At 39.3% G+C, this 22,389-nt stretch overlaps 1 protein-coding gene across 1 annotated transcript in view; it reads right to left on the reverse strand.

Moving 5' to 3' along the window:
- CLNK (cytokine dependent hematopoietic cell linker) overlaps positions 1-22,389 on the reverse strand; it is a 59,432-nt gene that overhangs the window by 12,035 nt on the left and 25,008 nt on the right. The window contains exons 5-14 of the mRNA XM_084517519.1: positions 21,043-21,083; positions 17,329-17,491; positions 15,566-15,645; positions 15,213-15,258; positions 9,585-9,613; positions 9,227-9,243; positions 8,390-8,518; positions 5,283-5,310; positions 1,635-1,653; positions 479-554 (exon numbers count right to left, since the gene is read on the reverse strand). Coding sequence (XP_084373645.1) covers positions 479-554; positions 1,635-1,653; positions 5,283-5,310; positions 8,390-8,518; positions 9,227-9,243; positions 9,585-9,613; positions 15,213-15,258; positions 15,566-15,645; positions 17,329-17,491; positions 21,043-21,083 — 628 coding nt within the window. The remainder of the gene's footprint in view (positions 1-478; positions 555-1,634; positions 1,654-5,282; positions 5,311-8,389; positions 8,519-9,226; positions 9,244-9,584; positions 9,614-15,212; positions 15,259-15,565; positions 15,646-17,328; positions 17,492-21,042; positions 21,084-22,389) is intronic.

The following is a 22,389-nucleotide window of genomic DNA, read 5'->3' on the forward strand; positions in this document are numbered from 1 at the left end:
GAATGCTTCAGGAGAGATGTGGTAGAATTGCATTCAAAAACTTATTTAGAAAAGAAAGATTTGCGAGGTTAGAAAAGTAGTAGAAACTGTGGCAGATTTCTATGGAATCATAATCGGCCTTAAGAAGGCCAAGCATATCTTCACATATAAAAATAGAATACAGGGGGTAGGGAAAATGCTGAGGCTGGAGATGACAGAGCTACTTTGTATAGTATATTTAACACCACTTCAGGGAAATTGAGGTAAAATCTAATACAGCAGTATGCTATTAAATATAAAAATTGAATGAGTATTTGTAATAGCTTAAAAGCAATTCCCAAAGACCTGTGCTTCAGGGCAAAACATTATATATCACTACATGGCATCAGAAAGTGATATCTTCTTGCTTTTATTACATAGTGAAGTATAATTTGCTACGTGCAGAATGTTTAGTTCTTGAAGCATCCAGTACAAGCTCATAAAATTCTTATATTCCTACCTGGATTCAGAAAGATGCTTTATTTTGTTCTGTTGTGATTGTAAAGTCAATTCAAGTTTCTTCATCAAATCTGTAACTATTAATAAAAAGAATAAGAACTTATTATATCCTCTCATGTGTAACTTTGTCAGTATCTAGCAACCACCACTAACAAAAATAACCAAATTTGTGTACAAAGGGAAGCAGTTCAACAGAGAAAGCTAATAGGCTACAATCAGTCTGATTTAAATCAGTCAATTAATGATTACAGAGGGAAACATTACTGTAGTATGCAATGTTACATGCTGATGCTGAACATTACAGGTTTTGCTCGTGCTAAATATGGATCAACATAATATGGATTAACATAATGGTAAATGGTGGAGAATGCTGTACTAGAAGCGTACAGAGATTTCAAAATCCTTCTTCTAGGGCAGGACAGGTAGAAAACACATGTATTGATGCAGTTAATACTACTTCTAGCTGGAAATCAGGAAACCATGCCTTAATCCACAAAAAGAACTGCCAGAGGAAATTATGAATTCATTGACATAGAGGTGTAAATAGCATAACAATTATTAGCCTGTATCTATCTTCAAGGTATTTTCAAGTATTCTTTTGTTTCATGGACCTTTATACAGACAGAATAGCTTAAGGTGGTTTTAAAACATTTTATGCACATCTAAAGAATTGACATATTTTTAAAATGCTTTTTGAAAACAAAACAAAAAAAAAAGCTGTTATTTGTAGTTTTAAAAATGTAAAGCTTAAAAAAAATAGATTTCTAACTCTTTAAAGATTTTTCTTTAAATATTTTTAAAGACTTTTAACTTTCCTTTTTCACTCTTTTTCCCCTTAAGACTTTGGTTTGCATAGAACAAATGTGATGCCCGGCTTCCCCAAATAGGTGTAGCTAATGCAAATTAAATCCTTTTTTCCACTACATTTTCCAGAATCGTTGAAGTCACTCTAAATCTCTCCATTCTCAGCAGATGTATACCTGAGGGATGTCTATTACTAGTTTTAATTCAGAGCCAGACTGCATAATCCTATACAGTAAGAGAGATGTTAGGTTCCTGTACTGAGTTTTAACATCTGGAGTTTTAATGATAGGATATATTGTTCTTGGAATATGAAAGAAAGACAACAAGTTAATATCATATTGCTAAATACTAACCTTTTTCTCTTCCAGATACCTATATAAAATGATAACATAGACAGTGAATATTTTTGTTTTGATTACCAACTTGAACTTACCACAACAAACTCAACAATTTTTTTCATTTTAAAACAATTTATAGACATTCAGTTATAAATACCTGATCACTTTGTCAAAACCTCAGGCTGAATTTTCATCTCAGTCCACTGGCAACAATGAGAAATGAATGTTTAGGGGTATAAGTGAACACAGGGTGTATCACAATGATCATTTTTCATGATCACTATTGTTCATCAGCTTAATTTACAATATGGTTTTCCTTAACCAATCTTCTGTGAATTCAAGAGATTAATTTGATTGACTGGAGATACACTATCCAAAGATGAAAATCAGTCATTTCTTTTCAGACCCTTTAATAGTACAATTACTTTAACTGTCATGGCAGATACTTCATTCAAAATCACTGTGTGGGGAGTCTTAGTACAGCATAATATATTGCAGAGAAGTGAACAATAGATAGGTGTCTAGAGACTATAGTTGGATAAACTTTCACTATATTTCTGTAGTATTTTGATTCATGCAAGAATAGTGATCATTTTGATTATTAATTTGATACACATGAGAATATAATACATAAGATCATAGAATCATAGAATATCCTGAGTTGGAAGGGACCCTTAAGGATCATCAAGTCCAACTCTTGACACCGCACAGGTCTACCCAAAAGTTCAGACCATGTGCCTAAGTTCACAGTCCAATCTCTTCTTAAATTCAGACAGGCTCGGTGCAGTGACCACTTCCCTGGGGAGCCTGTTCCAGTGTGCAACCACCCTCTCTGTGAAGAACCCCCTCCTGACGTCCAGCCTAAATTTCCCCTGCCTCAGCTTAACCCCGTTCCCGCGGGTCCTGTCACTAGTGTTAATGGAGAAAAGGTCTCCTGCCTCTCAACACCCCCTTACGAGGAAGTTGTAGACTGTGATGAGGTCTCCCCTCAGCCTCCTCTTCTCCAGGCTGAACAGGCCCAGTGACCTCAGCCGTTCCTCGTACGTCTTCCCCTCAAGGCCTTTCACCATCTTCGTAGCCCTCCTCTGGACACTCTCCAACAGTTTCATGTCCTTTTTATACTGTGGTGCCCAGAACTGCACACAGTACTCGAGGTGAGGCCGCACCAGCGCAGAGTAGAGCGGGACAATCACCTCCCTTGACCTACTAGCGATGCCGTTCTTGATGCACCCCAGGACACGATTGGCCCTCCTGGCTGCCAGGGCACATTGCTGGCTCATATTCAACTTGCTGTCTACCACGACCCCCAGATCCCTCTCTTCTAGGCTGCTCTCCAGCGTCTCATCGCCCAGTCTGTACATGCAGCCAGGGTTTCCCCGTCCCAGGTGCAGGACCCGGCACTTGCTCTTATTGAACTTCATGCGGTTGGTGATCGCCCAGCTCTCCAACCTGTCCAGATCCCTCTGCAAGGCCTTTACGCCCTCATTTGAGTCCACAACTCCTCCAAGTTTGGTTTAAACAGAATTAAACAGATTAAACAGAAGAAAAAAAAATTACTCTTTCTAAATTGTGTTTTTTTTTTAAGTCTTCCTTAAAACTTACCTCCCCTTTAATGTTTTTGCATTACTTAGAAATTCATAGTGCTATTCAGATTGGACAGGACCTAGGCAGGTTATTGGACCAAGCCCCTGCTCAAAGACTAAGCTAGTTGATGAGGCCAGGGCTCAGAGCTTTGTCCAGCTGAGTCCGGTAGACCCACAGAAGATAGATTTCACAGCCCGTCTAGGCAACCTGTTCCAACACTCTTGAAATTGCCCTCATAATTTTTTTGTTTGTTTGTTTTCCTTACTTCTGGTTGAAATCTTCCTAGTTTCAATTGGTGATCATTGCCTCTTGTACTTCAGCTGTGTACTCGGTAAAGCGCCAGCCTCTGCCTTCTTCATGATAACCTTCTTTTGGGTTTTGGAAGGCTGCTAAGAGGTTCCCCTGGGGTTTCCTCAGGGAATCCAGGCCTGTCAGCCTCATTTCACAGGGCAAGGGCTGCACACCCTGATAGTGTTGGTGACCCTATGTCCATCCTGCTCCTGCCTGCCAGCAGCTCCTTGTGAAGCATTCCAGATGTGCTCTGGTGAGTGAGCTCCTCCTGACCCTTTCCTACAGCTCATCTGGGTCCTGTCAAGTGGCAGCTCTGCTCTCAACCATTTTGACCTGCAGTTTGATGTACAAAAACTTAACGAGAGCATATCCTGTCTCCTCTGAGTCACATTGAAGCTATCTATGTCTTAGGATCTATACAGATGGGAAGTGATCCATGTTATGAAATATACAGTATTTCTCCTTAAGATGTAGCTAAACTATGAACTTACTAGGAACTGCAGCTTTCATGCAGCTGTACAGTGCCAGAAATATTAGTTACAGATGTAAGATATTTGTTGTTCTTGGGGTTATTTTTATATTTGGTAATGAGTCATCATCTAGGAGAAGACAAAGATTTTTGTGTTAAAATACTATCTTTCTTGGCAGTAGTGCATTTTTGGGGGGCTTTAATTGTTAATTACAATATTGCAATCAAAGAATGTTTTGAAAAATCTTTCAAAGCAATCATGAGGGTGAGGTTCTGGGATAGCCTCCCATTCAGAGCTTTGGATCAGAAAAAATCAAAGGATTTTGAAGTTAGAGCTAGATTAGTTTATGGGTTTGTGATACAGCTTCTGTGATAGGAAATGGCTGGACTTAACTTAGTGTAGAAATTACTTTCTTTCCTTTGTTCCCTTGTAATGAGATAAAAACATTTAAAAAATCTATTACTGTAACAAATAGAACACAGTAAAAAACACAAAATAATGTAGATTATAACCCATCATCTCTGAATTTCACAGCCTTTAACATTCTACATTATTCTAAGGACTGTATCTCTTAATACATCTTACAGGAAACCACTAAGAAATTTCTGTTTGTCATAAGTATCCCCCCCCCTTTTTTATTTTTTTGCTAAGCTCATTTTTTCTGCTTTACTTCATTGATAGATAGATTAGGTGGTGAAGGAACTTTCTAAAAACTTTTTTTTACAGAAACTGGGATATGAAAAAAAAAATCACTTGCCTTTACCAGTCTCTGAGAAAAGATAATGCTTTATGTTGTATTTATGCCTACAGGTGAGTTCATGGCATCATCTCTCAGTTTCTGCCCTCTGGCCACAGGCAGCTGGTGCGGGTCTGCAGGCTGCACTGGGAGGGGAGCTCAGCTTGGAGGTGAGAGTGAGGAGCGAGAGCCTTTATGGCCTCTGTTGCACACAGGAGCTCAGCATCACTGGCCTTCAGAGCACGAGTGCCTCCCTTCTGCACATCTTTCAGACGTCTGCAGCATTTGGCACTTAGGATATGTTCTTTTATTTGGATACCTGGGGAGGTTGCTATGCACTGTTTGGGTTTTTATTTCTGAAAACAACTTCAGGATCTTAGCTGTCATTCACAGAGTAGCCATTTTGAAAGTACTACACACATTAAAAATAGATATATTTATGACCCAAAGCTAATATGGTTATTATAGTGTTTCTACCTAACAGGCTAAGTCGTGACTGAAATAATGGTACTTCCGAAGATATGCAGACATGAAATGTGTATGCTTTTGGTGGTAATAATGTATACAAAGATGATTACTTACTTCATTGAGTTCCCTAAGAGATATATGCCTGGAAAAGAAAGAATTATATGAAAAAAAATCATTATCATAAAATAAAAAATGACTTTGAGTACTTAAATACTTTGGTTACATCATCACTGAAAATTAACAGCCCTTGGCATTTTATTACTGCAATAAAAATTCAGAGGCTGGTTATTTTTTGACATAAATTATTTGCAGGAAAAGGTTATGGACTTCCATAAAAGAAGAACAGTATCCGCAGAATTCATTATGGTAAATGAAAAAAGTCTTTGTAAGGATTGATTCTAAGGGAAGGGAGAAGTGATATGAAAGATTATGAGCTTTCTTCTCAGCTCTTACTTTCATGTTAAAAATCTTATTAGAAACTTTGAAGTCAGCTATAAACAGATTTTCTTGAAGACTGAAGAGTTTCAAAAATGAAACATTCATGGTGGCAGAATGCAAAGTGTACACAAAAGGAAATGCAAACCAGGAACTTAAGATGCAAACAGATAAAGAGAAGTGTAGAATGCTTTTACTGGTCCTGATTCAAGCTGGTATTTAGGTATTTTTCTGCCTTCTCCTGATATGCCTGGTCAACAGGAACATCTTCCCCTAATGAGAAATAGCATCAGGCAGTATTCTCCCCCTCAAAAGGGACAATGTATCAAATCTGGCATATTTTGTTGGATGAACAAACTTTTCAGCAGCTTGCATTTCATAGCAAAAGAGATAGAGGTCTAAATTTTATAAGTTATTTATGAATATAAAACAAAAGGGATATCAACATGCTGGAGCATGTCCAAAGATGGGCATTGAAGCTGGTGAAACATCTAGAAAACAGGTCTTACAGTAGCGACTGAGGGAACTGGGTTTGTTTAGCCTAGAGGAGAGGAGGTTCAGGGCTGACCTTATCACACTGTACAGTTGACTTAAAGGAGGCTATAGTGAGGTAGGGATCAGGCTCTTCCCCCAAGCACCAAGTGATAAGACAAGGGGAAATGGCATCATGCTGTTTTGGGTTTGGAAAGATGCTTTTGTGTTAGCAGGTGCAATTCATTGGCTTGGACTCTGAGGTCATTATTTGACAAGGAAAAGCCCATACGTAGGATGCTGGGTGCATAGTAAAGAGGTAATAAAGATGTGTTTTCAGGGAGGACTCCTCTATAAGTGGACACGCCACTTGTATGGCCACACATTTATCACATATTTAAATCTTGCCAAAGCTTCTCAGATACATTCCAGCATCTTGCACATGCCCATATTTTCTGCAGATGTTTATAGAGTGTATAATTAATGATGTGTAATTTTATAGGTCTTCCAAATCTTGTTGGAAAATAGGATGTGCACTCCTAAATCATGCCTGCAGTTTGACAGCTTTGCTTACAATCTGGCAGATAATGGTGTAGTGCTGCACTACTCCATACTGCAGTCCATGCATATGTTTTCTCCCTGCAGAGCTGTGATTGGATTGGTGATGGATGACAAATATTTTGTGTGAAATGCTTGTGTGGGAAATTTGTGAAATTCCTTCCCAGATCATGTATGGTCTTAGTATTGGCCACTTCCCTTACTCCTGTGATTGAAAAAACAAACAAACAAACAAAAAACTATGACAGTTAAAAAAAAAAAAAAAAAGATTATTAGAAAGATTTTAGTATTTATAACTGCAATACAGAGCATTGTGGTTATGATTTTTTGCTGCCACCCCTTACTTCTACAATAAGAAATTACATGTATTTATATTACAGACTTTGGCTTTGTAATAAGACCTTTTGAATTCTAGCACTTTGCATACTGATGACTGTTGGCAAACACAGCTTGAAATAGTTCTCACAACTTTCAGTTTTATATGCTGTCCTATGAAGGGAAGGGATCAGTCACGGGATTTGGAACTTCTCAGCCGTAGGTCAGGTCACACATCTGAATATGAAGGTACTTCATATTAATAAAATGTCTTAACTGAAAGTTTCTGTAACTTAATCCATGAAAAAGAATTTAAGCACCATTCAGGAAAAAATAAAACATACTTAGAGTCAGCTCCTTGGGGAGCTTCTCTTTTGACTCCTATACTTGGAGTAGAAGATTACTTAATGGGTTTGTAAGCTGCTTTTTTTTTCTTTCTCTGTGGTATTTATACTATAGGATTTGGACTGAGGTGACTTTTGCAAAATGAAGCAAAATTCCAACTTGACGAACTGAAATTGAAACTATTTGTTGAAGGATGGACAAAACTGACATATCTTCTTTGGGCCCAAACATCTGGCTGCAATAGGTTTGCAGAGAGGCATTTGAGCATTATACCCTGTGGCCCCAGGATACGTACGTACCACTCCTGTTCCCAGCACCTGCCCACCACCTTCCCCATTTACACACGTGTGTTTTGGTCACACAGCAGGAGTGCATCTGTTTCCATGGCAGTGAGCAGCATACATTCATGCTCATGTGGCTAAGCATGCTTGTTGCATGAAAAAAGCAGACAGTCTCATAACTTGACATGCATATGGTCTGCCATAGAGCTGGACACAAGTGGTTTGTGCTGCAGATCCATGCTCTGCTGTGTGTTGTATGACGGTGGATGGGCTACAGGGATCTGGTATAAAGGACTGGTCTCGGGCTGGAGCAAGACTTCTGGCTGCAGATTTCTTTTGCTGAATGTAGTATCCTTGGGTTATGGAGATATTTTTGTATTTCTCTGGCACAGTCAGTGTATATTCCCATCACATGGTTCGCTATTACTTGGTTCACCAACTGTGCTAAGCAAGTGCTATTATTTTTGCTTGGAAGTGGTTGCAAAACCTCTAAATGTCAGGAAAAAAAAAAAAAAGTAGGACAAACCTTATACTAAGTGTTCATGACTTTTAGTCTACTTTTCGACTCCTTTTCAACTTCTACTTTTCTGCCCCTTTACTTTACTGGTATTTTGGTATTTTTTTTTTTTCTTTAAAAAAATGTTAGTATCAGATTACTCTAAATACCACTTCTCTTGATTATTCACAGCTGTCTAAAGAATCAACATTTATTTTCCTTAAGTAAAAGCAGAGGTGCAACGGAGGTAAAGTCTGGTGATTTTGTCAGGGAGAGTGTTTCAATTTTCAGGCAATCAGCATGAAGAAACATAGCAGTACCTTGTGAGCTTTGCTGATATTGGAAAGGTATGTGCTTGGCTGAGCGTTTTCCTGGTGTGGGAGACCTGGCTGCTTATCTTTGGCTCTGGAGGAAGTGGTTGATATTGCTTTGGCAGTGTCTTCAGTGGCCTGAAGAAGTCAAAGGAGAATTGGAAGAACTTGTAGGGTATAAAGGAGGCATAAGAATTATGTCTGTTGTAACTGCAAGCTCAAAAAAGGAAAATACAGGAATTTTCCAAGATTTTTTCAATGTATTTGTGCTGAGTTTAGCTCAGGTCCAGGATTCAATAGCAAAAGTAATTTTGGATAATATTCTACATTTGCAAGACATTACTCTACTATGTTCCATGCCACTTAACAGTACTTTCATACACTTCACTAGTATGTGCCAAATACAGCTCTTCAGTGCTGACATCTCTGGGTGGGTACAGCTGTGCACAGAGCCCAGCTGCAGAATATGCTGCAGTTTACTTAAGAAATAATTTGAATATCTGTAATTCTTATCACATTTTAAACCGATTTACAGCTCTTATTGCATTCAATATAGATGGTGAAGAATAAGCTTGGAATTTCTGGTTTACCTCTTGAAGGTATCTGTTAACTATAGCAATTATTATTGTATGAGATTGGAAAAAAAAAAAACAAAAAAGATTTTTTTTTTTTTTTTGTGGGCGTATCATAGAAAAATGTAGTCATACATATTCATGGAATAGAGCTTGGCCTGTCTCTGTGGGAGTGATTACAACTGCTACAGCTGGATGTGAGCACTCGTCAGCACTCAGTGCCCTGAGCACCCATTTGAGAAATGTACAAAAGCCATCTCTTAAGTGATCTTACCGTGGAGGAGGGAAAGGCTGTTAGGAAAGAGAGAAAACAAAAATACATTTAAGCATTTCTTCCTTGTTTTACTAAAATAAGTATTACTATCTTACATTAAGCAGGCATGTCTGTGTCAGCAGTCAAAGTTTTATGTACTCCACAACACATAAAATCATACTTTAATATGCCACTTTAAAGTCACTGAGAGGTAAAAGATGCCTATACAAACCATGAATACAAATAAGTGAGATAATGTAGGACTACAGACACAAGTTCTCTCATCCTTCAGTTAGTGCGAGCAAAATTGGAGTGTGCTTTTAAAAAACTTTCAATGGCAAAATGCCCTGTAAAAAATCTAGCTGATGATTCTGCTTACCTGAGGTCCATGTATTTTCCCTCTTTCTCCTAAAGAAAATTAATAATATTTGTTAATAGACTGCTGTCCATATAACCCACAAATAAAATAATAGGCTTATTCCAATATTGTTATTATTGGCAGTCCACCCCCATCCACCTGCCATCCTGTTCTACCTCCAGAACTCTTTGTTGTCTCATCACATGCGGGTTTTGTTTAATCTGTACTTTATTTAGCCATTTTTTAAGGATGGATTTGGAGATAGATTCAGATGCAATTTAAAACTCCTTCTCAACCATTTGTGCTTCTCTCCAATTAAAGAGTAGACTACTTGTTCTTTTATAATTGTGGCAATCCTGGAAATATTGAGAGTCTTCTGGTATAGTAGACAGGTAAATCTTTTCAATATCACTCACAAACGTTTGTTTCATAACAGACGTAACTAGAAATTACCTGAAGCTAGAGCAGGGAAAAGACAAACAAACAAACAAAAAAAAACCAACAAAGCAAAGCTAAGCAAACCAACCAAACAACCAATCAAACAACAACAAAAAGTATTTTTTATTATCTCAGCTTCTCAACTCAAAATATAAAATAAAGCAAACTAAAAACTCTTCATGATGCTTGATAAACAGTGAAGTTTGCTTTTATCTCTGGATTTCAAAATGAAATATTTGAAAGTGAGATTTTTTTCATGTAATTAGAAAAATTTAAGCACTGTTCAGAGACTTTAGATGTGTGCTTATCAAGTTATGTAGGACTTTTTTTTGATCTGTTATGTTAAAAATGAAAGAAAAATATATATTTTTTTGTCATTGCTGTTGTTTCCAAATTTACCACAATTTGACTGATTATTTAAACGCACATAGAACATCTTACTAGTAAAAATTATTTTACTCTATTTGCATTAGAGTTTAGTTTTGAAGATATTTTCAGAAGTTCTATATACTGACATCATAAGTGAAAAGTGATGCAAAACAACCTAAGTTCCCCTTCAAGTAAGCCACAGAAAGTTGCTCTGAACTAAAATACTGACACCTTAAATGTTTAACCATTCTAGAAAATAGCTGTTGAAAAAAATTATTTTGTGCTGTTTATGCCATCTTGTGGCAAAGCTACTAATAGCACTGTGTATTAGAATAAATGACAAATTCAATAGTGTAGAATCATAGAATCATAGAATCATAGAATCATAGAATATCCTGAGTTGGAAGGGACCCTTAAGGATCATCAAGTCCAACTCTTGACACCGCACAGGTCTACCCAAAAGTTCAGACCATGTGCCTAACTTCACAGTCCAATCTCTTCTTAAATTCAGACAGGCTCGGTGCAGTGACCACTTCCCTGGGGAGCCTGTTCCAGTGTGCAACCACCCTCTCTGTGAAGAACCCCCTCCTGACGTCCAGCCTAAATTTCCCCTGCCTCAGCTTAACCCCGTTCCCGCGGGTCCTGTCACTAGTGTTAATGGAGAAAAGGTCTCCTGCCTCTCAACACCCCCTTACGAGGAAGTTGTAGACTGTGATGAGGTCTCCCCTCAGCCTCCTCTTCTCCAGGCTGAACAGGCCCAGTGACCTCAGCCGTTCCTCGTACGTCTTCCCCTCAAGGCCTTTCACCATCTTCGTAGCCCTCCTCTGGACACTCTCCAACAGTTTCATGTCCTTTTTATACTGTGGTGCCCAGAACTGCACACAGTACTCGAGGTGAGGCCGCACCAGCGCAGAGTAGAGCGGGACAATCACCTCCCTTGACCTACTAGCGATGCCGTTCTTGATGCACCCCAGGACACGATTGGCCCTCCTGGCTGCCAGGGCACATTGCTGGCTCATATTCAACTTGCTGTCTACCACGACCCCCAGATCCCTCTCTTCTAGGCTGCTCTCCAGCGTCTCATCGCCCAGTCTGTACATGCAGCCAGGGTTTCCCCGTCCCAGGTGCAGGACCCGGCACTTGCTCTTATTGAACTTCATGCGGTTGGTGATCGCCCAGCTCTCCAACCTGTCCAGATCCCTCTGCAAGGCCTTTACGCCCTCATTTGAGTCCACAACTCCTCCAAGTTTGGTGTCATCAGCAAACTTGCTCAAAATACCCTCTATTCCTACATCCAGATCGTTTATAAAAATATTGAAAAGTACCGGCCCTAAAATGGAGCCTTGAGGGACCCCACTGGTGACCGCCCGCCAGCCTGACGCAGCTCCATTTACCATAACCCTTTGGGCCCTGCCCATTAGCCAATTGCTCACCCATCGTATGATGTTTTTATTTAGCTGTATGGTGGACATTTTGTCCAGTAGGATCCTATGGGAAACCGTGTCAAAAGCCTTGCTGAAGTCCAAAAAAATCACATCAGCTGGTTTCCCTTGGTCCACCATACGGGTGATCTTATCATAAAAGGAAATCAGGTTAGTTAGGCAGGACCTACCCTTCACAAACCCATGCTGGCTGGGACCAATGACTGCTTTGTCCCCCAGGTGCACCTCAATAAGTCCGAGAACCAACTTCTCCATGATTTTACCAGGCACTGATGTGAGACTGACAGGCCTGTAATTGCTAGGGTCTTCTTTCTGACCCTTCTTGAAAATTGGCACAACATTTGCCAGCTTCCAGTCTACTGGGACCTCTCCAAATTCCCAGGATCGTTGAAAAATAATTGAGAGAGGTTCCGCGATGACATCCGCCAGCTCTTTCAGCACCTGGGGATGAATCCCATCCGGACCCATGGACTTGTAGGGATCCAGGTGGAGTAGCAAATCCCACACACGTTCAGGGTCGGTTGGGAGTTTGTCATCCCCACCGTCCCGGTCCTGCAGCTCAGGGCACCCTGGGTCCCGAAGCCCATCATCGGCATTGAAGACAGAGGCAAAGAAGGCGTTAAGCGTCTCTGCTTTGCCTACGTCATCGTCTGTGAGGAGACCTTCCCTATCAAGGAGCGGCCCTATGTATTCTTTAGTTCTCCTTTTTCCATTTACATATCTAAAAAAACCCTTTTTATTTTCTCTCACAGACACAGCCAGCTTCAACTCTAGCTGTGCTTTGGCCACTCGAACTTTCTCCCTACAAACACGAACAGCATCCCTGTATTCTTTCCATGACGCCTGGCCCTCCTTCCAGTAGCGAAACACTCTCTGTTTCCGCCTAATCTCCATTAGAACATTCCTGGTTAGCCATGCCGGCCTCCTGCCCCGCCTGCCTGACTTGCGATATTTTGGAATTGCCTTATCTTGTGCTTCTAGGAGGCATCGCTTAAAGAGTGACCAGCACTGGTGGACATCGAGGCCTTCAAGAGCAGTTTCCCAGGGGACCTTACTGACTAGTTCCCTGAGCAGCCTGAAGTCCGCTTTCCCCATATCTAGGGATGAGGTTTTGGTGGCACTTTTCCTTCTGTCACCATAAATTTTGAACTCAACCACTTCATGGTCGCTATGACCGAGGCGGCCACCAATCACCACATCTCCCACCAGACCCTCTCTGTTTTCTAGCAACAGGTCTAGGAGGGCACCTTTCCTAGTTGGCTCCGTTAGCACCTGTACCAAGAAGTTATCATCTAGGTGCTTCATGAACCTCCTGGACTTGCTCATGTCAGCCGTGTGGCACTCCCAGTTAACGTCTGGCAAGTTGAAGTCCCCCATAAGGACAAGGTGAGTTAATCTCGAGGCCTCTCTTAGTTCTGTAAAGAATAATTTATCGGTGCTATCATCCTGGCCAGGCGGTCTGTAATAGACTCCCACAACGACATCCCCTTTATTTGTTCGTCCCTTGATCCTTACCCAGAGGCTCTCAACTTTGCCATCGCCGACCTGAAGTTCCACACAGTCCAGCCCCTGCTTCACATACATCACCACCCCACCACCTCGCCTACCCTGCCTGTCCCTCCTGAAGAGCCTGTAACCATCTATCGCAACACCCCAGTCACAGGACTCATCCCACCAGGTTTCGCTTATGCCGATGATGTCGTAGTTGCGGGACTGGGCCAGGACTTCTAGCTCATCTATTTTATTCCTCATACTGCGTGCGTTTGTGTAAAAGCACTTCAGGTGCGTCTCCTTACACTCAGCACCTTGTGGATCTGACCAAAGGACCCCACTGGCACACAGCCCCTCTGATTCTAGCGTACCATCCCTTAGGTCTTCACCGGCGCGCCTGGTTTTAGCCCCTTCCCCCTTCGACTCTAGTTTAAAGCCCTGTCTATCAGCCCTGCCAACTCCTGACCTAAGATCCTTACCCCTCTCCGAGAGAGGCGCATCCCATCCGGTGCCATCAGGCCCGGTGTAGCGTAGACCTTCCCATGATCAAAGAAACCGAAATTCTGCCGGTCACACCAGTCTCGAAGCCACGAGTTTATGTGAACAGTAGTTGTCATCTAAAACTATTAGATTACTCTGCAAGTACTATTAGCTCAGGAAGTGCTCAAAAATATATTTAAATTACACCTTCAAATTGCAGTTTAATTTACCTTCATGCATTGTTCTTGTTTCATATTTCCCAATAGCACACATCTCAGGAAGGCAGGCAAACACATATAGCCAACTCGTAAATTATTGTGGAATTTGAGGCTTTATCAAACTGTCCAACTGTCAGTAGGACCTTTCCTACTTATTTCTTTAGATTTTGAATCTGTCTTGCTTAGTATTTCTCTCAGTTCAGTTTTCGTACAAGCTATATCAGTATTTCACATATAATATAAATTAATATATATTATATAATTTTATTATTATTATTATATATTATATATTATTATAGAAGATATATATATAATATAATGTGAGATATATAATCTCACAAGATTCAGTCTAACCTTTCACTTTGTGAACTTATACTGCTTACTTTCTCATCATCTGCAGGAATTACTTGGCTCAATGATTTGAATTAAAGTATGAAACAAAAGGAAAAATTTAAAAAGATTCTTTTTTTTATGGAATTTTTTGTATTATTTTTCTGACTGGTCAAATGTAATACTTACTCTCTGAAAATCAGCCTTTACATCAAACATAGAAAGTGATCATATTTTGGTAACTTCATTTTTTCTGTCCATATTTAGCAAATATGGTTCAAAGATTTGAAATGATAAGAGAAAAATCATAATTCCCTTTCAAGATGAAATATATTTAATTCTTCAGTACTTGATTTCATGATATTTTGCTATATCTAAAGTATATCAAACATATTGAAATGTATATAGAAAAGTATTTATAAATATACTTTTTAAAAGAAACTTATTATTGAGTAAAATTGTAAATTAAAGGATTTCAGTCAGAGGCCTATTAAATTCTTGAAGAATAAGATTGCAGTCTGTCTACAAATTTGTCACAAGAAATAGAACAAACGCAGTGGAGAAACAAATATATACCAGGTAATACTATAGATTTGGCATTTTCTGAATAGGAGAACATTGTCAGATAGCTTTTATAAATATATTTCCACTGAGAAACAAGGTGCTCATTGGATAAAATATATATTATTTGGTAAATGAGTACTGAAATGTTTGGTTGTCAAAACAGCATTCCAAATTTTGCAGCAGGTTTAATTTGGAAAGCAGCTGCTGTTCTGAAAACTGTCTTTTCTACCATCTTCAGTGCGTACCTATGTAACAAAGCTAAATATGGAATCACTATATTCTACTTCTGATTGCAGAAACAGATTTTTTAATTATACCTCTAATAGCCACCATGCTCCTCCCCTCTAGAGCAGACGTCCGTTTCTGTTAATAAAACAAAGTAAAGATGTGATCTTAGGCATTGTTCTTTGAAATCGTAGCTAGTAAAAAAAAGTCTATTCTTCACCGGGATGCCCCAAATACTTTGTAGATTCAGTTTTGACTTTAGGCATCAACAAACAATAATTAGTTGAGAGTGCATTGTTGCAAAGTGAAACAGGAACCTTTGTGACTTTGGAAAAAATCAAATGTTACTTGGCTAAGATTTTGACTGGACTGCCTGTAGCTTTAAATGATGTTATAGAAAAAAAGGAAGTAACATTTGTGAACAGAGTTTAAGGTCTTTACTTACAGCCAAATATTGAGGTGACTGAGACGGGTGCTGGCTGCTCATCTCAGAGGTGATACCTGAAGGCATCAGATAACGTTTGTCTGTATAAGAGGAAGAAAAAGTAAGCCTTAGTAATTCAGTAATGCTGTGTCTCAATATGAACAGGTTTAGAACTTGTTTACGAGGTCAGGTGATGCCATTTTTATAGCATTTTCATTTTGTCTTTTCTGAACTTCCACAGTATTTTAGTAATGGTATTGAGGCATACCTCACTGTGGTAAAAAAAAATAATAAAAAAAATAAGTTTTTGTAAGCTGATGCACAGTTAAGGCAGATGTTTGATGTAGGCTGTGAACATATCAGTGATTCCCTTTTTCACTGGAACATTTGTTCTTGGAGATGCCAACAGCCTTTTTGAATGAGTTGTTTGGCTTTAGCGAGGGGTGGAGGGGGTTGGTCTCCAGAGAACGTCTTAATTTTTACTTTAGCTTCTAATAAATACTGCACCTGTTGCCCTCTAAAGGAAATGCGCAGATTGTTAACTGGCATGTTTTCAAGTCATTAACTTTGTACCTCAAGGGCATTTTTATTTTTCTAGGAAAGATGGCAAAATGGGATGGTAGCATGGATTTTTGCCTTTCTGAATACATTTTCATACCTTCATCACTGTTCTGTCACTGCTACATCATAGTTAGTGGGCAAAACATGCAGGTAAAAGGTAAAAGGTAAAAGGTAAAATTTTGTTTAATGTGTTTTCTCCAAAACCATAAAAATTAAAAGTTTTGTTTTGATATTTCAGGACAGTTACATAAACCACAGATGGTACCGGCTGTTGAATTAAAATCTTTTCTAACTGAGATAACTCTTATCCAAACAAAATGTCCAAATGACTTTTTGGATGTTCAGACTGATTGTGATCTGCTAAATTTACTCACATAAAAAGTCATTTATTTGTTTAGACATCAAACTCACTCATACAAGAACTAATGGAAAAATCTTCACAGACTTTGATATGAACTGGTGCAACCTTTTATATACATATAAAATTCAGATTATTTTCGGCATCTGTTTTCCATTCTTCCTCATCTAGCATTTCCTCCATTTATGTATTTTTTAGTTTTGAAAATAGTTTAGAATCTCCATAATCCACGGCTTCTAGCCATGTTTTGGGCATCAAATTTGACTTCAGATTGCTTTAGTAATCCAAAACTTGACTAATGCAGCCATCTTGTAAAGTTAAGAATGCCTGAGAAATGTGTTCAAAGTAATTGTTAATTTCTGATATTAAAAGCAGCAGAAAATATCTTTAAAAAGAGTGCTGCATTAATTCATCTGCAAATTATCAAATTATTATCTGGAGGAACCTTTTTTTTTTTTTTTTTTTTAAATATGCTTTCCATGTTAAAGGTTTGTAGGCTTAAATAGCAGTGGGCTTTTCTGTAAAGGTTGTGGATTTGACTAATCAGTTTTTACAGATTTCAGGTGGGATTATAGAATTTCTTCCATGAAGTCAATACCAAAATGGAACAAGCAAATAAACAAACAAAACCAAAAAAAAAAATGGAATGTAAGTATTGATTTAATATAATCTAATGGAAAAATGGGGTAACTGTTGAATGTTAAGGTGCAGACAAAGCTCCTCTCTTGATCCTGTTCACTAGTTCTTTATTTTTCAATTAAATTATAGCAATAAAACAAACACCAAGAATGAAATAAAAACAAATGTGTACTGTTACTATTTATGTATAGGTTTGGCCTACTTTCAGCAAACAGAAAAAATATACCTGCATATTCAGATTCCTGTAGAGGTTTGGGAGGAAGGATTCTCAAAGCATGGATGGGTTCCAGAGTGGAAGAATTTATTGTCTCATAATCATCTTCTTCCTTCCCGTATAGCTCAGAGCATGATTTGAAGTCAGCCTGATCCTCCCCTGTGAAATTTTTGTCCTGGATAAAAGAGGTAGAGATGCATAGGTAATGCAAATAAGTTTAAGTTCAAGATTAATTTCAGATTTGGAAATAGGTAATGGCCAGAACAAGATATTTTGGTACACAGAACATTTTCTGATGGAAATTGAAGGGTTGAAAAGTAATTGAGCAAGAGTTTTAAGGCTCAACATTTTTTATTTTGATTCATAAAATATCCTGTTGGGAGGCAGCTTAAATTTCAATTCGAATCTGGCCTGTCAGCATTCTTGAAAATGCATTGAGAGTGTTTAATTTTATGATCATTGCAGACATTTGAAACTATGCCTTTCATTATAATATTATCCATGCGGTATTTGTATTGTACTGACTGTTTACATATGTTACTTGCAAGAATATATCAACTAGCTCATCACAATTTTCATGCTTTAAAATAAAAGCATATACTGTTTGGGGGATTTCATGCTAGCAAATTAGCAGTCCAATTGACTCAAGATGTCTCTGGATGTGTCTATACGCTTGGATCAGTTTGCTCAAGATTTCTTTCTGGAGTCCTGCCCCACACGTCTTACTCACTGTTTACATGCTGGGACATCACTTCTGGCTTCCTTCTGGAGGAGAAATGCACAGGCAGCACATAGCTGAGATTATTGCCGTATCAACTCAGCTGAGGGCACTCAGCAGCTCAGTTAATAATGTTTTGCTGCTGGAGACAGTATAGGTATATCCACGCACTCACAGCATACTTGGATCTTCTCTGATGTTTGTTTTAATGTGTTCTTGAATTTGCTTGTAACAGGGAATTGATAGCTTCCTGAGGTGTCTTCTTCCACTAGTTAACTATCCTTTCAGTTAATGCTTTTTCTCTTGAGTGCTACAAATTAAACCAATTTGTTTCACACTCCAAGGACATATACACACACACAAAAAAATTGATTACTATCCACTGTATTTCAACCTTCATTACATTTAATGTCTGTAATTATATTTCCTTTTAGTCTATCTTTTCATTCCTAGACTAAACAAGAACAATTATTTAAAGCTTTTCTGAGCTCAGACAACTCAAAGGATTTTGAACCTTATATCCCCAAAAGGATCTTGAACCTCATATCCCCAGTGCTACTTTCCTAGAAACTCTCTCCAGGTTGTACACAGCTTTATGAAAACACCAAGTGGACATCCTAGAATATAGTGCTTTTGACAGTACATTTCAGGGTGAGGTATGCCTTTTTATAACTGTACATATTGCACAAAAGAATATCACCACACCCTAGACATGCCCCTGCAGGATACCTGCATTTGCAGGGTATTCTTCTGGATAACTCTTTCCAATTTAGCAGCAGGTCCACTGTGAACTAGACTGAGGGTGGATATTTTTCAATCAATTGTGCAAACACTTTAAACATATTAACCTAGGACACGTTTCCATAGTTTGCTTATGAGACAGTCTCATAAGCAGGTCATAAGAATACAAACATAAGAATACTAACAAAAATCAAGATATATCACATCTACTGTTTTCTTTCTCCCCAGCATGCTCATATTTCTGCCAAAAAGGAAATTATTTTGGTTCAATGAGTGGTTCTTCATGTTCACACTAACAGCTTTTTCTTTTTAACTAAACATATTTAATATTTCCAAAAGATGCTTTCAAACTGACTTTGTGTAATAGTCTCTCCAGGTATCCAATGAGCCCTCAATCTGCTTCCTTACTTGTAAAAAATTGATGTTACTTTTGTTCTCCGCTGCTTTAGGAACCTATGACTCCTTGAAGAGTTCCCAAAGATAATAAATTAATATCTCAAAAATTACTTTGAATACTTCCTTAAGTGCTTTAGCATAAATAAATATTCTCCCAGCAGCTCTTTCCCAGTTCTGCTTTTCACCATTACTGCCTTCTAGTTTTTATTAAATCCATATAGTGTGTGAATGTAATTAAGCTTTCTACGAAACCTGAAGCAGCCACAGTATCGATTACAGCAGCCTTCTTCTGTCATCCTTTATTTGTTTAACTTCTTCATTATGCAATGGACCTCTGCTTTCTTTTAATCTTTCTGTAACTTGTAGGGTATTTGCAGTCTTTTATGCATCACTTAACAGCTGAAACTCAAAATCATCTTTCAGATACAAATTGGAAGATATTAAAATGTACACTGTTATCTTTCCAGATTTTATTTGCATTGGTTTTGTATTACAGCTCAAGGTTTATGATTTACATACTTGCTCAGCTTGACTCCTGTTAATTTTGCATGATCTTATAATAAATCACAGAATCACAGAATCACAGAATTTCTAGGTTGGAAGAGACCTCAAGACCATCGAGTCCAACCTCTGACCTAACACTAACAGTCCCCACTAAACCATATCCCTAAGCTCTACATCTAAACATCTTTTGAAGACTTCCAGGGATGGTGACTCCACCACTTCCCTGGGCAGCCTGTTCCAATGCCTCACAACCCTTTCAGTAAAGAAGTTCTTCCTAACATCTAACCTAAAACTCCCCTGGCTCAACTTAAGCCCATTCCCCCTCGTCCTGTCACCAGGCATGTGGGAGAACAGACCAACCCCCACCTCGCTGCAGCCTCCCTTGAGGTACCTATAGAGAGCGATAAGGTCGCCCCTGAGCCTCCTCTTCTCCAGGCTGAACAAGCCCAGCTCCCTCAGCCGCTCCTCATAGGACTTGTTCTCCAGGCCTCTCACCAGCTTCGTCGCCCTTCTCTGCACCCGCTCAAGCACCTCAATGTCCTTCTTGTAGCGGGGGCCCAAAACTGAACACAGTACTCGAGGTGCGGCCTCACCAGAGCTGAGTACAGGGGGACGATCACCTCCCTAGCCCTGCTGGCCACACTGTTCCTGATACAAGCCAGGATGCCGTTGGCCTTCTTGGCCACCTGAGCACACTGCTGGCTCATATTCAGCCGACTATCCACCATCACTCCCAGGTCCTTCTCTGCCTGGCAGCTCTCCAACCATTCCTCTCCCAGCCTGTAGCTCTGCTTGGGGTTATTGCGCCCCAGGTGCAGGACCCGGCACTTGGCCTTGTTGAACTTCATGCAGTTGACCTCAGCCCATCGGTGCAGCCTATCCAGATCCTCCTGCAGAGCTTTCCTACCCTCAAGCAGATCGACACATGCACCTCACTTGGTGTCATCTGCAAACTTACTGAGGGTGCACTCGATGCCCTCACCCAGATCATCGATGAAGATATTAAAGAGGACCGGCCCCAGCACCGAGCCCTGGGGGACGCCTCTAGTGACTGACCTCCAACTGGACTTGACTCCATTCACCACGACTCTTTGGGCCCGGCTATCCAGCCAGTTTCTAACCCAACGAAGCGTGCGCAAAAAAAAAGATGCATTTTAGATGCATACCATATATGGACTTCACTTATCTAGCTCCCATTAAAACAAAGTTAAAGTTATCCTATGTAATTAAAAATTTCTCATGCTTTATTTTACATTAACAGTGAGGACTACATGTTCTGTTACCAGTGGTGGTAACCAGGACAATATTAGCACACGTGTAGAGGTGAAAGGAATATAAAATGCTAGGAAGATCAGCATGATACTTACAGAACAATGTGCATTAGTGAGAACGCTCCTTCTCTCATATTCTGTATGAAATGGAGAAAAAATGTCAGCAGATGTAATTCTGTAGAAGATGATATAATAACTAGTAGATTACATAGAGTAATAAAAATTTGTCAGTGGCACAGTATTTTACAGATCAGTGACTGATACAAAGGAGCAGAAGCAAATCCACCCAAGAGTTTTTTGACCTATACAATGCACAAGGAAGTAGCTATGTAGCAATAGGATCCACAACCACTAGCTTGTATAAGTGCACCCACAGAAAACACTCAGAGAAGGATGTGCTCCATATCCTACCTCTCTTCTGAGTTTTGCTTGCCTAGGGCAGAACTCTAAGTGTTGAGCTTTGGGACACAGGACTGGAAATCCCTCTTCTGGATAGAAACATATCTTGTTCCTTTAGTGGTACAAGCAAATGTGGCCTCCTGCCTTCAAGACTGAATGAGAAAAGGAGTTGTGCTGATGTCTTTTCTGTAATAATAGCACAGCACTTGCCCTGGAGATGTGACTCTGGTTTCAGCTTGAGAAGCTTCAAAGCCATGATTCCCAAGATAAGAGCACTCCATCTATCAGCCTGTAAACTGTTCCAGCTGGTGACTGTTTGCCCGTAGATGCTGTTTAATGGTTTAGCCAAGAAACCATGTTACAGGGCTAAGGGGCTGGTGAACAAGAGACAGTGTGTTCACTTGAGAAGAGAGTCCTTAGTTTCACCCTTAACCTGGTTTACACATTTAATCTCGTGACTAGTAAATGCAAAACGGCCATAGTATGTCCTTGCCCAGTAAGTGCCCTTGTTCTGAGCTGTTGAAATGACCCCTTAGCCACATCTTTCACCTGTGCTGGTTTCAAAAATGGCCTGGTTTCAAAAGCAGAGAATGAAGGTTCTATCAAGACTAACATAATTACAACATGATCTAATGCTTAGAAGGAAGGGAGAATTGTGGACTGAAATTCTTCTATGCCAAGGAGAGAGTTAAAACTAGACCCGCTGGGTACTCTGTGCAAGTATATGAAGGATGGGCTGCATCCCACAGCCCTCCCTTCCAGATGTGTTTTAAGAGAAGCCAGTCTTTACCAGTTTTGTATCATTATTATTATTATTATTATTATTATTATTATTATTATTATTATTATTATTATTATTATTATTATTATTATTATAGGTCTGAAGAGCACATAAGCCTGATATTGCAGAGTGTTGTATGCCCCAGCAGATGGCATTCAATGTTCATTTGTAAAATGTACATAGTGCTCTTATCTCTACTTGGAGGGTCATTGACAAGGAGGAGAATTATTCTTGCAAAATAGTTATCTGATTTTCTGTTTCAT

This window comes from Aythya ferina (assembly GCF_964211825.1).
Source record: "Aythya ferina genome assembly, chromosome: 4".
In the NCBI taxonomy this organism is placed as follows: domain Eukaryota; kingdom Metazoa; phylum Chordata; class Aves; order Anseriformes; family Anatidae; genus Aythya; species Aythya ferina.